Source organism: Urocampus carinirostris, chromosome 1 (assembly GCF_059441175.1).
Source record: "Urocampus carinirostris isolate Australia breed hairy pipefish chromosome 1, RoL_Ucar_1.0, whole genome shotgun sequence".
Classification (NCBI taxonomy): domain Eukaryota; kingdom Metazoa; phylum Chordata; class Actinopteri; order Syngnathiformes; family Syngnathidae; genus Urocampus; species Urocampus carinirostris.
Window position 1 is genome coordinate 37073817 of NC_142349.1, and position 16174 is coordinate 37089990.

Sequence of the window (16174 nt, forward strand, 5' to 3'; positions counted from 1 at the left end):
GTTTTCACTGACTGTGCCTCTTTTGAAAATCAAATACCTCAACCTAGACAAGAGTGCACACCCATGCAAATAGGGAACAGCCATGGGATTTTCCATCACCTGTTCAGATTTACATTCCTGGTCGGTGGTCAGGAAGGTGAACGTGATTCAAAAAGAAAGCGCTTGGTGATTGAAAGTAAGCCACATCATGATGACTTGTGAAATGTCATACTTGATTTTAAAAGACACATTGGATACGTTTTACAGCGCCTTGCAAAGGTATTGTCGGTAGAGCTAAGATTCATGGCCCGAGCCCGAACCCGAACCCGAACCCGAGGCAATTTCGGGCCGGGTCGGGCCTGAAATGTCAGTCATACGGTCGGGTCGGGTCGGGTTCGGTCCTGCTTTTTTTTTTTTTTTTTTTTTTTTTTAATTAATTAATAATTATAAATATATGTTCATTAAAAATATATACTTAAACTATGTATGGATACTAGACCAAGGAATACTTGTTATAAAATAAATAATTTGGATAAAACGGAGAAGGAGCTGTAATTGCTTTTAACGGAGCCAGAGCATGCTCTGTGCACGTGACGTGACGTGAATGCTGTCCTCTTAATAACCTTCCCCTCCGCAAATTCGCGTGATTTTGGCCTGGTATCCCCGATATGGAGTCGGACCAACAAGAAGTTAAGGATAAACTCAAGAGAGGAGAACTGACGAGGAAAACGCACTCTGGTAAGAGTTTTAATAAGCGTTTTATATAGAATACGATCGCTTTTGTCGGAAGCGTACATTGACGTTGGTGACATTTTCATCCGCGTTAAAAAACGCAATTTGCAGAATAAAATCACGCTTTATTGTTTAAATAAACGCGTTATATAGACTAGGATCTCCCAATTATTATAATTAGCTCGCTTTATTGTTTTAATAAGCGTTTTATATAGAATACGATCAGGGGGGGGGGGATTTGCATAGGAGTCGGAAAAGGGCACAACACGTCAACACCCCCTCAATGATAGTGCCGCGCTAAAATCTTAAGGACGTACTACTACTGCTGCTGTGGATTATGGCCCAATGATCAAGTCGTCAAAATGACGGACGCCCTTAAATGTTTTCGCTACCTCAAAAAATGATGTAAATGTTTATACAGTTTTATTTAACTTAGGCCTAGATGTTGTAACAAAAGGCAGAGTTTAATTTGTTATCATAAATCACCCCTCCTTATAAATAAAATATGTAATTTCGGGCCCCCTCGGGCCGGGCCAGCAAATCCAGTTAATTAGTCGGGCTCGGTCCGGGTCGGGTTTAATACCCCTCGGGCCTGCGTCGGGCTCGGGTGCTTTTTTTGGGCCCGATCTTACCTCTAATTGTCGGGCTATTAAACACCGTTATTGCTAGTTTTAAAGTATACCATTTTAGATTTTGCTTTATGTGTACTCTATTGTCATGTCTTTTGCATGCTCCAACTGATTTTCTGCCAGAAACGCCCTGTATTTGGCTCCATCCATCTTCCCATCAACTCTAACGATCTTCCCCACCCCTACTGAAGAAAAGCAACCCCAAAAGATGATGCCGCCACCACCATGTTTGACAGTGGGGATTGTGTTTTTTTAGATTGATGTGCAGTGTTACTTTTATACCAAACATAACGCTTTGCATTCAGTCCAAATATTTATATTTTGGTCAAATATAACCAGAGCACTTTGTTCCACATGTTATTAGTGTCTCCATGGGGCTTCTTGGAAATGCCAAACGAGCATTTTTATGGGATTCTCTCAGAAAGGGCTTTCCTTTTGCCACTCTTTTGTGAAGGGAGTATAAGTGACAGCTGCCGTATGCACTGATCGCCCCACCTCAGCTGTGTATGCCTGCTTTCGCAATATAATTCAAATGAAAGAACATCATTTAGATGATGAAGAATTTCCCTGTATGCTGAAACAGCAAAAGTAAAATTGCAAGGCATGAACACATGCAGCTTGTTGTTCAAACATGGAAAGAAGCCCTACAAGAAACGAAAATGCATATTTGATTCGGCTTTGGTAAGTAAAAACACTTCTCCTTTCAAATGAAATGAAAAAAATTGTGTAATTGGATAAATTATGTCACTGACAAAAGTGACGACTATATTTTATTCACACGTCATGAAATCACTTAGCGCTTGAATGCAAGATTGCATATCAGTTCAATTGCAGGATGATAGATAAATAAGAAAAAAATGGCCTTATTAGCAAGCAATTTGAAGTGTTGTTTTTTTACTTAAAAATTAATTGCAAAATAAGTAAAATTAGAGTAATTTGGCACATTTAATAGATGTCCATATTTTGCCAGAAACACTTATACTACATTAACACATTTGTAATATGTTTATAATTTTGATTGAAAATGAGTTAAATACTGTAAATTAACACTTTTTCTTTTGAAAATAAAAATACTTAAATTACATTGTATATTTTTATCTCAAGTTTGTTGCTTTAGTTCTAGTTTTCTTGTAGAATAAAATTCAAAAGGAGGATTATCATTATCATACTATGTGTTATTTTTCTTTTTTTTTTACTATTTTTTTCATTTGTTTTATGATAAACTAGTAAAGCATATTTGTGGATTGATAATTTTGCTAGTTTTACCTACAGTTTGACTATTATTTGTAAAATGTTTGTATTGTATTTCTTGTACAAATACTGTTCATTAAAATTATATTTTTTCTCATCTTACTATATTTCTAAAGGAGCTGTACGGAATTTGATACTTTTTTACTCGTTGCCAACATCCCCTAGTTCATGTGATCATTAAAGCCTCGGTCAGCTTTTACATGATGAACATGCAAGTACAGTATATGCATTACTTAGACATGCTCAAACTCTTCTTAATTATATTTTGGGCTTTGGACTTCAGGATCGCTTTTTCTTACTTTCACCATTTTCGTACTACACTAACAAATACAAAAACCTGTGGGACGAGCATAACATCACTCTCCTGATTTCCCACCCGGACAGATTTGATAAATGTAATATAAATGCAGATGAGGCGGTGGAAAAAAAGCATAAGGGCTCTTTGAACTCAGTTGGGCATTGTTAAGAATATTTAACTTTTTTAACGGCACTTCAAGCAACACATCCCAAATTTAAATTGTATTGCATATTTCTTTCTCATTGGAATCTTGGTTTAATTATGTTATATTTTTTGTAGAAAATAACTTAAAATGAGTACAATCATTATCCTATCAAGTGTTATTTTTTTATTAATTTACCATATTTTATATTGAACAATGAAATAAAAGGATTGTACTCATTTTAACTGATGTTTGTGTTTTTATAGCTAATTTTTTTCGGGTCCATGTAGTCTATTTTCCTTGATTTGGGCATTTTTCGTATTTGTTGGATGTACGAAAGAAGGAGGAAAAACAGCAAGCAGCAGAAAAAAAAAATTCCAAAGCAGTAAAAAGAAAGAGTGGAATAGCAATATCCTGAAAAGTATTTGAAAAAGCTTTGGAAGCTTTATTTCTTGTAAAAATCTTACTTATTGTGAGTATTATCTTTCTTATCTCACTATTTCTTAAAGCGATGAGAGAAATCATCTTTTTAAAGAAGAAAAAAATCTGCCAACAACAAAATAATGTTGAGGTATCATTATTGCACTTTCTTAATTCAGATGTTTGTAACCATGTCCATGTCCTGACCCATTGGACTTTTTACCAAGCAGGAAATCCAAGATATATTTAAAAAAATTAACCAATCAATGTGTTTTAAACTTTTGAGAGCCCTTTCAGCATTACCACAAATGTCCCAAGAGGCGAGGTAAGGCTGAATCACTGTCAAGCAATCTTGCATAGATCACCCCCCACTGTGCCCTCCGACCAACACTTTGCATGCCAATTTTCATACCGTCCATTCATGTTGACAAGGGGAATTTGGATTTCCTTAGTCACCTGTCTCATTCATTTCCAAACGATCACATCATTGACTGCCAAGACCGTGGTCCCAACCCGCCCTGTATATTGGACATAATTATGGTCATGTCTGTATTATGATACTACTATTTAGAGAGGCCATGTGGAAAATGTCAAGACGGATTTCACTCTCCGTAAGTAGTTGTCTTGTACAGCATGTTCCTTTTTCAGACTGTGTTTGCTGGTCAAGCACAATAGTGGTCAGTGGGCGATTGTGATTGATCTCCTTTTGTGTTCAAGGGGGGATTATGTTGCTTTGCTGAGGACCCGTTGGGGGACGTTTGCACATGGAGTGAGTCGGTGGACAACGTCCTCACTAGTAAATGTAAGTGGTCCTCTCGATTTGAGCGGATCAAGCGTTGTTGTAGATGCATTCGCTCTCCGCCAAATGTCGCTTTTGTTTTGCAGCCGGTCAGTCGGCTTTCCGAGAATTCTTGCAGTCCGAGCACAGTGAGGAAAACATTCTTTTCTGGCTTGCATGTGAGGAGTACAAAAAAATTAAAGATTTACCAGAGATGATCTCCTCCGCCAACAGGATCTACACTGAGTTTGTCCAAACAGAGGCACCCAAACAGGTAGACTATGATAATGAGGAACAATATGATGAGGAATTGACCCGTTTATGGTGTGGCTTAATGAAACGGATTGGCTAACGAGATCTCAATATTTAGCTTTGATCACCAGACATCCCTTTTTTAAGTGTTTTCGCCCAAATTGAAATGGATAAAAAGCTATGGGTTTTCTTTGTTTCCTTTTTTTTCATAGCTTTTTTTAGATTAAATAAAGGAAAACATGCGTCTCAATTATTTTTCTCGATAATTGTCCATATTTGAAAAATGAATATTCAAATTATGCTGAAAATAATTAACCGTCCAAACTTTTGCAGTTAATGGTAAAGGCAATTCAATTACTAAATATATATATATATATATATATATATATATATATATATATATATATATATATATATATATATATAGTATATATATAGTATATATATATATATATATATATAGTATATATATAGTATATATATATATATATATATATACAGTATATATATATATATATATATATATATATATATATATATATATATATATATATATATATATATATATATATATATACCAGTATATATATTTATATACAACCAGTGATAACTGAATCACCAAGTAAGTTGGGGTTCCTGTAAATTTTAATATGTGAAGGTATATTTAATTGATCCCATTTATTCAGATATACCGTATAGATGTGAAATGCCAACAAAAAACAGTATTGACTTTGCCAACACTCACAGCCTGTAATAATGAATCGTAATCCCACTGAGTCTAACGCAATCAATATTTCAGTCTTACCAATCAAACTGTCCTGGAATTGTTTTGCACTCTCTGGATTGAAAACAATATTTTTGTGGCGGTATTGACGACCCTAGTAAAGAGATATTACAATGTCAGGTTGATGGTTTCCCCTTCAACAGAAGAACACATTGATAGTTAAGAACTGTTGTTTTTTGTTTTTTTTAATTTTAGGTCAACATAGATTGGACTACCAGGGAAAAAATAACACAGAATATCTCCCAACCGTCGTCAACTTCATTTGACTCGGCTCAGAAGCTCATCTACTGCTTGATGGCCAGAGATTGCTATCCGCGCTTCCTCAAGTCTGAAATCTATCAAAAACTCCTTAGAAAAAATGACTTACGGTGAACATCAGCCATGGTGCAGAATCAATGCCGATTTCACTTCTGGCATAATGTTGCACTGCAATGCCGTTCAAATGTAGCAACTATTGGTGTTCTCAGCATGTGTGATCAGGGTTGGGTAGGGTTACTTTAACTTGATTACTTTCAATTACTTTTGGATTACTCCAATACCAAAAATGTTAATAAAAGACAAAAGAAACTAAATATGAATACAATTACAAAATGTTGTGCAGGCTTGGGGAGTAACGGGATACATGGAACAGCAAAAATGATGTTGGCAAGCTGTTTGGATTTATTTTTATTTTGTTTCTGTCGCATTTTATGTTAGTTTTGCCGGAGATCAAAGAGATCAAAGCCAGGAGAGAAAGCTTACCACGTGTTGCGAGTCATAATTTTATTTATATTTAGTTTATTTTGTCTTTTATTAGCATATTTGGTATTGGAGTAATCCAAAAGTAATTGAAAGTAATCAAGTTAAAGTAACCCTACCCAACCCTGTGTGTGATTCAATAGACGGTGAAGCACTGCACCGTTTTCATTCCTTTTCATACATTATCTTTTATTCATCACTGTAAAATTTATGATAAGTAATGGAAGATATTGTGAGATATGTATTTTCTGGTTCTGCCCAATTTGATACAATGAAAGGTCTTCTGAAGTATTATCAGCATATATGTTTCAATACGACTTATCGTCCCAACACGTTTTGTTCTAGCAAAATCTGACTTCTTAAAGTTAGTAAGAAGTTTAGAATTAAAACTTAAGCACAGGAGTCTCCAAACAGTTGTCAGCAGGCCGGAAACAACACTTGTTTTCTCATTTGCCCCCGTTCTCCTAACAATTCATGAAATGTGCTGTAAATTGTCACTTGCTTCTCTTGTTATTTCTCGTCGTCAGAAACACTCTTCTTTCCAAGAGTACCAAATGACTTGAAGTTGTTTATTTTCCAGTCAATAGAGCGCATCATTTCACTAGTGCCTTCTACTTTGTGTAGACGTTATAATAATATCAGTACATTGTACTCTCAGTGCGTCGAAAACTACGGCCATCGTAGAGAGTGTGCTGTTTTTCTACAGCGTGGTGTTTTTTGCATAAAAGGAGTGTCATTGTTGTTTTTGGTGAAAACTAGCTAATTCTATGCCATAAACTCGGGCTGTCATGTTTTTGTGGAAAGCAAACTTTATCCTTTTTTTCACCAAAAGACAATGTAGTCTATTTCAATAATTCAACCATACTATGACATTAGCTGCAGGGTTCTGAGCGTGTAAAAAGAGTAGTGGGGGGTAAAGTCTACAAAAAATTATTTACAAACCATCAGTCTCATTTATTGTATTGTAGGGATTTTTCTAGATTTAATTTTGAACATTGTTAGAATAGAAACGAATTATTCTTTACTTCAATTGGTAAACGAATTTGCCTCTATTGCTTGTGCTCCACCATATATTTTTTTCTCTTAAAGATGCTAGAATTTCCTAAACTGATAAATTAAATTATGTAATTATTGGAGTTCTTTGAGTTCTGATATGAATTACTGATTCCAATAAAATGGAATCAATGAACCAGGCCAATTGAAATAGCACACACACAATTCATTAACAATGAGAATTAATGATAGGGAAAAAAAGGAGAGAAGGGAAGTCCCGGAGATTATGGGGGTTTTCGACCGCTGAAAGTTACTAGCACAAAAATAAAGTTTCCCGCTACAATGCTCGTCGATTTGGGGGGATTCCCTCGGACAGGAAAAAAAGCTCATTCCCAAGAACTGTCAAAAATGGTGTCAAATCTGGTAGCATCCGATTACTTTATGTTATGGAGAGATTTGGTCTAGTGCTTCCAGATGGTCGGAACGTGAGGCCCTCGTGCTGAACTCAAGGCCGTAGTGCGAACCGTACGTCTGCGCTACGCGTCTGACATGCGAGGCAGTAAAAAAAAAATGAGCGAGCAATCGATCAGCTCCTTTTAGACCAGATCATGCTTTATGGGTGTGGGCTCAGATGTCTGATACCCGCAGTATCGGGTAACGGTCTCTGAAGTTTCCAAACTTCTTAGAAAGCCAAAGAAGGTCAGAAATTTGCAGTAATGTTATGTACTTGAGAATGCCCCTCCAGTCGACATAATAACGTATGTCTCATCAGCTACACCGCTTATCCTCAGTAGGGTCACGGGGGTGCTGGAGCCCATCCCAGCAATCATTGGGCAGTGGGCAGGGGACACCATGAACTGGTTGCCAGCCAATCGCAGGGCACACGGGACAGACAACTCACTCGCTCATTCACACCTAGGGACAATTTGGACCGGCCAGTTCACCTGAAATGCATGTTTTTGGAATGTGGGAGGAAACCGGAGTGCCCGGAGGAAACCCACGCAAGCACGGGGAGAACATACAAACCCCGCACAGGAAGTCTGGAGCTGGATTTGAATCCACGCAGGAGGTTCCCAAGACATGAACTGTGCCACACATGCGCTAACCACTGCGCCGCCGTGCTGCCATAATAACATATGTGAGAACATTATTTTATCAATACATATCCTTGGATGTTTTCATTACACTCAAAACTTCATGCTATCAGATTTCATTTTGGTACATGGTGAATTAGTCCGTTTGGGAACTGTCCAGAAGGGGATGCAGCCGATCCGTCCATTTCAAAGTTCTGAGTTACTTGGAAGTCAATTTTGTGCTGGACTTATTTGCTCTATAGTATTTTGCAATTACCGTATTTGCATCCAATCCTTAACTGATCATGTGGGGCCATACAGCGAAGTCTCAATAACAATAGAATATATGGAGGGGGGATTTTTTAAGGGTTATTGTTCTATCTTCTTTATTCATTATCCATTATCCGTTATCGGTCAGTTCATAATACGCTACAAAGCCTAGGAGCCGGGACTCTTACTCTCAGCCAAAAGGCCAAGCTAAGGTCCTAGCCTTAAAGCGTCATTGCGAATGCACCGTTCCCGGAGGAACTGCAATACCGGGCCGATGCGTGGAGTGGACAGAGCAAGCTCTTATTCCATCTTCGGATTGCAAAAATCAATGATCATGGCTGCGAAATGATAGTACACGATTCTAGTACCACATGCCGACACATTTGGAGCCTCATAATCAGCCGACACATTTAGAAATGTACGCACTTTGATCTTAGCCAAGTAAGGCCTAAAAGTGATCATAGAATATATGGAGCTTAATTGAAACCTGACCCATTCAAAGCTGAGCCTTATTGTTGTAAAGCCACAACCTTTCTCTGTTTTGTAAATCCTTAGAATTACAACTCACCACATCATCACAGAGGACTGAGGTATTCAAGCAAATACAAGGCAATCAATAAAGTGCCTTTGTATCTACTATAAAGGTGTTTAATTCAAAATCACAACAGAAAGTTTTCTTAGACAGCCAGTTAAGTTTGTATTCATTGCTCATTTTGATGTTCCCAATAACAAATAATGGACACATTTGCTGTACAAGTACTGTTGTTTATTTTATAGTTCTCGTTGCCAATGCAAATAAAAACAATATTGAATTCAAAGTACTCTACTGCTCAGGCTCTTAGGATAAAGAAGTTTGACTATTTGGAGAGGAGACTCAATAAAGAAATACACCAAGAATTGTTATGCCTTAGAGGTTGCGTTGGTGTATACGGGCAAAGAAAATAGAGGAAGAAATGATGGTCTGGTGGTCAAAACACAAATATAAAAATCAAAAACAGGCAGAATGGAATTAAAACTTCATCTCATCTCATCTCATCAGCTGCACCGCTTATCCTCAGTAGGGTCGCGGGGATGCTGGAGCCCATCCCAGCAATCAACGGGCAGTGGGCAGGGGACACCCTGGAATGGGTGCCAGCCAATCGCAGGGCGGAATTAAAACTTACTGAACAGAAATATTACCTGTCTGAGAGACAATGGTAATTACTGGAGGAAGTGCAATAAAAGTTCAACAAATGTTGCTATCCCACGCATGACGTTTACTCTTTTTGTTTTAGGAAAGCAGATATTGAGCCCTTTGAGACTCTTTGTGATTAAGGGCTATAAACATGACTTGACTTGACATATTGAAGCACAACATTTTTTGTTTTGTTAAAGGTACAGTGTGTAATATTTGATCAGTGGATGTCTCTGTATGAGTTTGTGCAACAAAAAATGAGTGCTAAAAAGGCACGAGGTTGAATACAAACCAGCAAAATGGGCAAAACACAACATTTTTTTCCTTGTTTTTTTTCCTAGTTATTCACTAAGAAATAAAAAAATAAAAGAAAACAATGAAGGAAAAAAAGATTTAAAATAAAGAAAAGAATTAAGAAGAAAGTGAAAGGAGTAAAACATTTAAAAAAATATGAGAAGAAAGGAACTACAAGAAAGAGAAAACAAGGGGTAAAAGAAAGAAACATATGATAAAAATTAAAAGAGAAAAACAGCTAGAGAAAAAGGAAATAAAGAAAACAGAAAAAATTGGAAAAATAAAAGAAATACCGGTAAAATAAAGTAAATGTGAAATTTGGGACTCATTGTTTAAGTTTTTTTCATATTCATTCTTAATTTCTATTATTTTTATATCTTATTTTGCATTTTTATAAAAAGATATTCGAGAACAGTTGAATGGTTTTTTTTACCAGAGATTTTCTTGTGCAAAACCCAATTTGGCCCAATTTCACCAAGACCCTAGCTCCGGCGGCCCCCAAGTAAATTGAGTTTGAGACCTTTGTTCTAGATGTTAGATAATTGTTTTCATTCTAAGATAGGGCAGCACGGCGGCGCAGTGGTTAGCGCGTGTGCGGCACAGTTCTGAGGTCGTGGGAACCTCCTGAGTGGGTTCAAATCCAGCTCCCGGCCTTACTGTGCGGAGTTTGTATGTTCTCCCCGTACTTGCGTGGGTTTCCTCCGGGCACTCCGGTTTCCTCCCACATTCCAAAAAACATGCATTGAATTGGCCGGTCCAAATTGTCCCTAGGTGTGACTGAGCGAGTGAGTTGTCTGTCCCCGTGTGCCCTGCGATTGGCTGGCAACCAGTCCAGGGTGTCCCCTGCCCACTGCCCGATGATTGCTGGGATGGGCTCCAGCATCCCCGCCACCCTACTGAGGATAAGCGGTGCAGCTGATGAGATGAGATTTTAAGATAGCTTTTATACTCATATTAGAAAGTAATAGTCTTTCAAAATCAGCTTATTTTTCAAACAGATCATACAATTTTGATAATTATAGAAACCTTATTTAAATTGAAAATGTTCATTTTTATCTAAGTCATGTTTGAATTTGATTCGAGTTGGCAGAATACAATGAAATTAAACTTCGCCATTTAATTCCACAATTGGCAGAACATGCTGCTAATCTTTAGCTTCTTATTTTAAGTTAAAGAACAGGTTTGCAATTGTAAAGTAAGAAAAATAAAACTCAAAATGAGCATAATTTCTACTGATAAAGTAACCAGGCATTAAAAGGGTTCAAGGCTTAATAAACTGAGAAGGGTATGGAGAAAATAGTGTATTTATTTGTATGTAATGCACAGCCCTCATTTTTGACAATTTTTTTAAAAATTTTGTCTGACTTTTACTCAACTCACATTTAAAGCGACAAACGTTGATGACAACATGAGGCCATGGTTCAAATTATTTAATGCCAACTATGAAACCAATACAAAAATAAAATATGCAATGTATGTATGTCCTTCAAAGTCTGATTCAGAATCAGATACACCAATATGTTGTTTCCCTCACCGTGCTTTTTTGCATTAATTTAGGTATTTCAGGTGACTTTCTGTTATTTTTCCATTCTCTAAAATTCGTGTCTGGTCCAATAAAAAAAACTAGTGGGATAATGACATAAAATTGAATAAATACATTTCTCCTGCCTGCGTGAAGCACACTGATTTCAATTCTAACGCCTGATTCACTGTGGATCTATGCAATTCACGTAGGTCACCCTTTTTGACTTCATAATGGTGAATTTTTCCTAAAGGTGAGAGATTTTCATGTTCGAGTAACATTTTTGGGTGGTGCAGTGCAGAGTTTTATGCTTTATCCAATTGTTACTGTTGCAGAACTTGTAACAGGAATCAAATTTTAAATTATAGGAAAGTGTTGACAATAAACTCATTTTTTTTATACATCTGAACTGCCTCAGGTTCTTGTTTTCCACAACATCCTATCTGTTTTGACCAAAGTGTGTCAAACATTTGCCTATCTGCTTTCGATCAAACAAAGAAACACACTTGGTAGGTTTCAGTGTGTACAGTTGTGGCGGCATTTGCGTAATTCTCAACTTCCTCTTTTTCCTGCGGTCTCTCAGTAACGACCTTGTGACGCTTATACCTCGCGTCTGCTGCTGGTATAAAAACCGACATATTTGTAAAACAGACATATTGTAAAACAGTTTAAGATCGACACTTCTATTCGAAAGCTAATCATCAAAGGCTCATACATGCATACACTAAACCAAAGTACGCTGAATTCAGCATCGAGACGAAGACTGCACAGCATGGACTCTGACAAAAAGAAACAAGCACCAGTGAGGTGAGTTCATCCCGAAGTCCTTTTTAATATTTTAACAGGGAGAAAAAACTTCATAAGACATATTTACGACAGAGAAGGACGTCTAAAGCCTCGGCTGCAGTGGCGATCATTCCAAGGATCAAACACCAGAGGGAACAACAAAAAGTGAGTCAAAGTTTCAGTGACTAAACGACAGAATTTGTAATAAATTCTTCGAACATTTCAAGGTTCTGTTTGGAAGAGTTGTCCCAGTGGTCTCATTCTCTTGAGAGACTCATAACATCAAAATGTAAGTCCATAGTTTAGTAAAGGGAGTCCTCAATTCATGGCTTGCTTGACTTCGGGACGCCTTGCCCGCCATTTTGTCCCCAGCACTGAAGTGCCAGGCCTCCCTTGATAAAGGTGCTGTCCAGAATTCATGATCCCAGCTTGTTCATCATGTAGGTGCCTTTCTTAGACGCGCTCGGACGGACTCTTCTTATCTTTATCTCCTTTGGGGTTTTGGGTTGGCGTTCGGACTGTGTTCGAAACAGTCTTTTTCTTACATTCATGATTTTCATGCTAGATCAACAGAAAACTACGAGCGCGAGCAAGAAATCAGTCACCATCACCCCTCGCCCCTTCCCCAATTTTGCTACCTATTTTTTCGCGAGTCCGGAATAGCTCAGATAAAAGTAAGATATAAGCAGGCTCAGTTGAACTTAGTTGGCCATTGATACAATATACTTTTCAGACTATATTCTACTTTCAACTTTTTGAAGAAATCCGAAATGATACACCCCACCTGTAAATCATTTGAAACTTTTGTAAAGTACAATTTTTTTCAATGTATTTTTACTTGCCCAAAGCTTTGGATTCAACTCAATGTCCCACTAAATAGCTGGAACGGGGGCTTTCAATTTCAAAGTGTTTGTACAACATAGTAAAATGTGATAATGAATATCTAAAATGAGCATAGTTGCCTGCCAATTAATTTACAAATTTTATTTTTTTGACACTGTAAACAAGCATATTCCTTATTTAGTTTTGGGGTCAAAAAGCGGTTCCTATGAATAATTTGCTACATCCATTGGTACATAAGCCACAAAAAGTGACCATTTACCCTATTCCAACAGATATTCCCTTCAGTAAAATAAAATTCGTGCGAATATTCTGGTTAGTAAACGGCATGAATTGAGGACTTTCAATTCTCCCGCCTCCTTATTTCACATTGTAATTCAATTTCCGATTGAAAAGATGGAAGCAAAGTATTCCAGGCTTTTTTGCAGTCGGAGTTCAGCGATGAAAACATTGAATTTTGGTTAGTATGCGAGGAATACAAGAAAATCAGGTTCTCTTTTCGGATGACTTGCAAGGCAGAACAAATCTTCAGGCATTACATCCAGCCCGAGGCCCCAAGAGAGGTGTGTGATCCTTGACCGCCCGTGTTTACTGAATGGGAAGACGAAAAATATGTTTTGTGTACTCTAGATTAACATTGATCACCGGACCAGAGAGCTCATCAGGCAAAAAGTGAAGACGGGTGGCGCACAATGCTTTGATGAGGCCCAACACATCGTCTTCATGCTAATGGAGAGAGATTCTTACCCTCGTTTCCTCAGTTCCGACATCTACAGGGCTTTTCTGGAATCTTTCTGTCTGAATAAGTGATTAAATTCCATAAACTCCATCTTAAATGTTTACATTTGAGGCAAAACGCATGTTATCCTGCATGCAGATGAGCATCTTGACATTGTGTGTGCCAGAAGTGTTTTTATTTACACAAGGGATGTTAAACTCAGTTTGGCCCGGGGGCCAGTTGAAGACTTTCTGTTCTCAGGCCTGCCAGATCAATAAAAGAATGTCAACTTAAATTGTTTAACTTTTTTTCCTGGTATGATCTTATGTCATTGAGCCTACTTAAGTAGCCTACCTTACTTATTACAATAATGGATGACAAGGGATTTATTTACAACCAACATAAGAAATGATTTTTATGTTAGGCATCGACTGCTTTGATTGGTTTACAGTTGAGTAAATGCAGTTTTACTCATATACCAATTCACCACGCTATACAAACTTAAGTTGAAGCTATACAAAATGTAATTTTGGTCTTAATTGTTGTACTGGTTTGAAATGAATAAAATGAAATACAAAATAAAAGTTTTAGCATTGCGTGCGCAATAGCATTAGACAGCATCACATCAAACTACTAGGCTCGGCCTACTAAAGCTAAGAGTACAGTAATCCCTCGGTTATCGCGGTTAATGGGGACCAAAACCACCCGTGAAAAGTGAAAATCCGCGAAGTAGCGACGCCCCTTTAAAAATGCTTTTTTAAAAAAAAAAAATTGATTATTTTGTTTCATTATTATTATTTTTTAGACCCGCGAAGCTCTGAACCCACGAACGTGGAACCACAAAGTAACGAGGTCCCACTGTATAACGTCTACTGCCCTCCAGCAGCCAGAAGGAGCATTTGGTTTGCATTTATTACAAAAACCATAACATTTGATAAAAACATTACCTAGAATCCCGCTCCTCTTTTTTACATAGTCAGAAATAAATTAGGAGCCAGCCATGCTTGTGGGCCATATAGTACAAGTTTTTCTGCATCTCTTCAACTGAAGTTATTTTTTGGAGGGGTTTTTTGGTTTGAACAATTTTATTATGCCTGGGAACAATGTATTTTATAAATGTAGAACTAGATGTGCCTGTGACAGATAGAATAGAATTTACTTTTATTGTCATTCTTTGTAACAATGCACACAGAACGAAATGTCGATACACCTGACCTGTACAGTTAAACTGTAGCGAGCCGATGCAGCCGCAGCCTAACAGGGCGCAGCCATTTTGGTCATTAGGTGACCAAACCCCCCACTTCCAACCCTTAATGCCGCGTGCCAAGCAGGGAGGCAATAAGTACCAAAGTTGTAAGTCCGGAGTTCAGCAATGAAAACAATGAATTTTGGTTAGTATGACTCGGCCGAGGTTTGAACCAGCGACCTCCCAGTCTCAGAGCGGGCGCCCTACCGTCTAGGCTACCGAGCTGGTAGAAGAATTGGGAAGGCCCGCGTCTGCATTTCATATGATTTTCCATGACACTTTTGTGACTCCAAACACTGTTGTGCAAAGTCCCTATGTCATAGTCAGGGCAGGGAGGGATGACGTTTCGTGCACTTCTGCCGGAAGTATATTGCCATGGTGACCGAAATCGCATGATCACGTCACCGAGAACATCGGCCGCTGAAAAGCTCTTCCAAAGTTCATGCATTGTTCATGCATACATTCAGTGTTATTGCAATAAAATGTTATTTTGCAAGCAAAGTGCCCTTGTGCTAGTCGAAAGCATGTTTAGATATTGCAGGGGCCAAAAATGTAAAAAATAAATAGAAAATGGATTGAAACAAAAGTTCTACTTGAAATGCACCCTTTCCCGCAAAAAGCTGTTTTTCTAGGAGGTTATCTTGAAAACAAGTATTTCCCAGAAATGTTCAACTGTTATTTACTTAACTATGGTACAAGATAGAAACATACTGGGTTTTTTTAATAATAAAACATGAGGGTTGAAGTTTTCTTTTTATATCCACTCATCCATCCATTATCTGCACCGCTTGACCTCAGTAGGAGCCCATCCAGCTATCTTCGGGCAGTGTGCAGGGGACACGCTGAACAGGTTGCTAGCCAATCGCAGGGCACACGGGGACAGACAACTCACTCACTCATTCACACCTAGGGACAATTTGGAACGGCCACTTCACCTGAAATACATGTTTATGGAATGTGGGACGAAACCGGAGTGCCCGGAGGAAACCCAAGGAAGCCGGGGAGAACATGCAAACTCCACACAGGAAGGTTTGATAGCTGGATTTGAACCCATGGCCTCAGAACTGTGCCGCGGACGTGCTGACCACATAGCTGCCGTGCAAAAATAATTAAAATGGTAAAAATTGGATGCATGAGTTGAAGGGACAATGTGTATCTGAATAAATCTGAAAGTATTCCTTGGTTTGTTATTAACTGAGCCCTGGCAAATTCTGATGTTATATTCAGCCAATTAGTGACAAAAATAATGCCCCCA

General features: G+C 38.0%; 3 protein-coding genes and 1 pseudogene across 3 annotated transcripts in view; 2 read left to right on the forward strand and 2 right to left on the reverse strand.

Moving 5' to 3' along the window:
- dpp6b (dipeptidyl-peptidase 6b) overlaps positions 1–16174 on the reverse strand; it is a 697001-nt gene that overhangs the window by 84371 nt on the left and 596456 nt on the right. The window lies entirely within an intron of this gene.
- rgs1 (regulator of G protein signaling 1) lies at positions 4030–5637 on the forward strand. The gene is made up of 4 exons (XM_088337694.1): positions 4030–4062; positions 4169–4253; positions 4337–4503; positions 5461–5637. Exons 1-4 carry the CDS (start codon positions 4030–4032, stop codon positions 5635–5637), a joined length of 462 nt encoding a protein of 153 aa, XP_088193820.1.
- LOC148374545 (U2 spliceosomal RNA) lies at positions 8573–8798 on the reverse strand (annotated as a pseudogene).
- Positions 11906–13968, forward strand: LOC148374546 (regulator of G protein signaling 13-like). The gene is made up of 5 exons (XM_088355260.1): positions 11906–12136; positions 12209–12280; positions 12343–12404; positions 13352–13518; positions 13586–13968. Exons 1-5 carry the CDS (start codon positions 12045–12047, stop codon positions 13763–13765), a joined length of 573 nt encoding a protein of 190 aa, XP_088211386.1. The 5' UTR covers positions 11906–12044; the 3' UTR covers positions 13766–13968.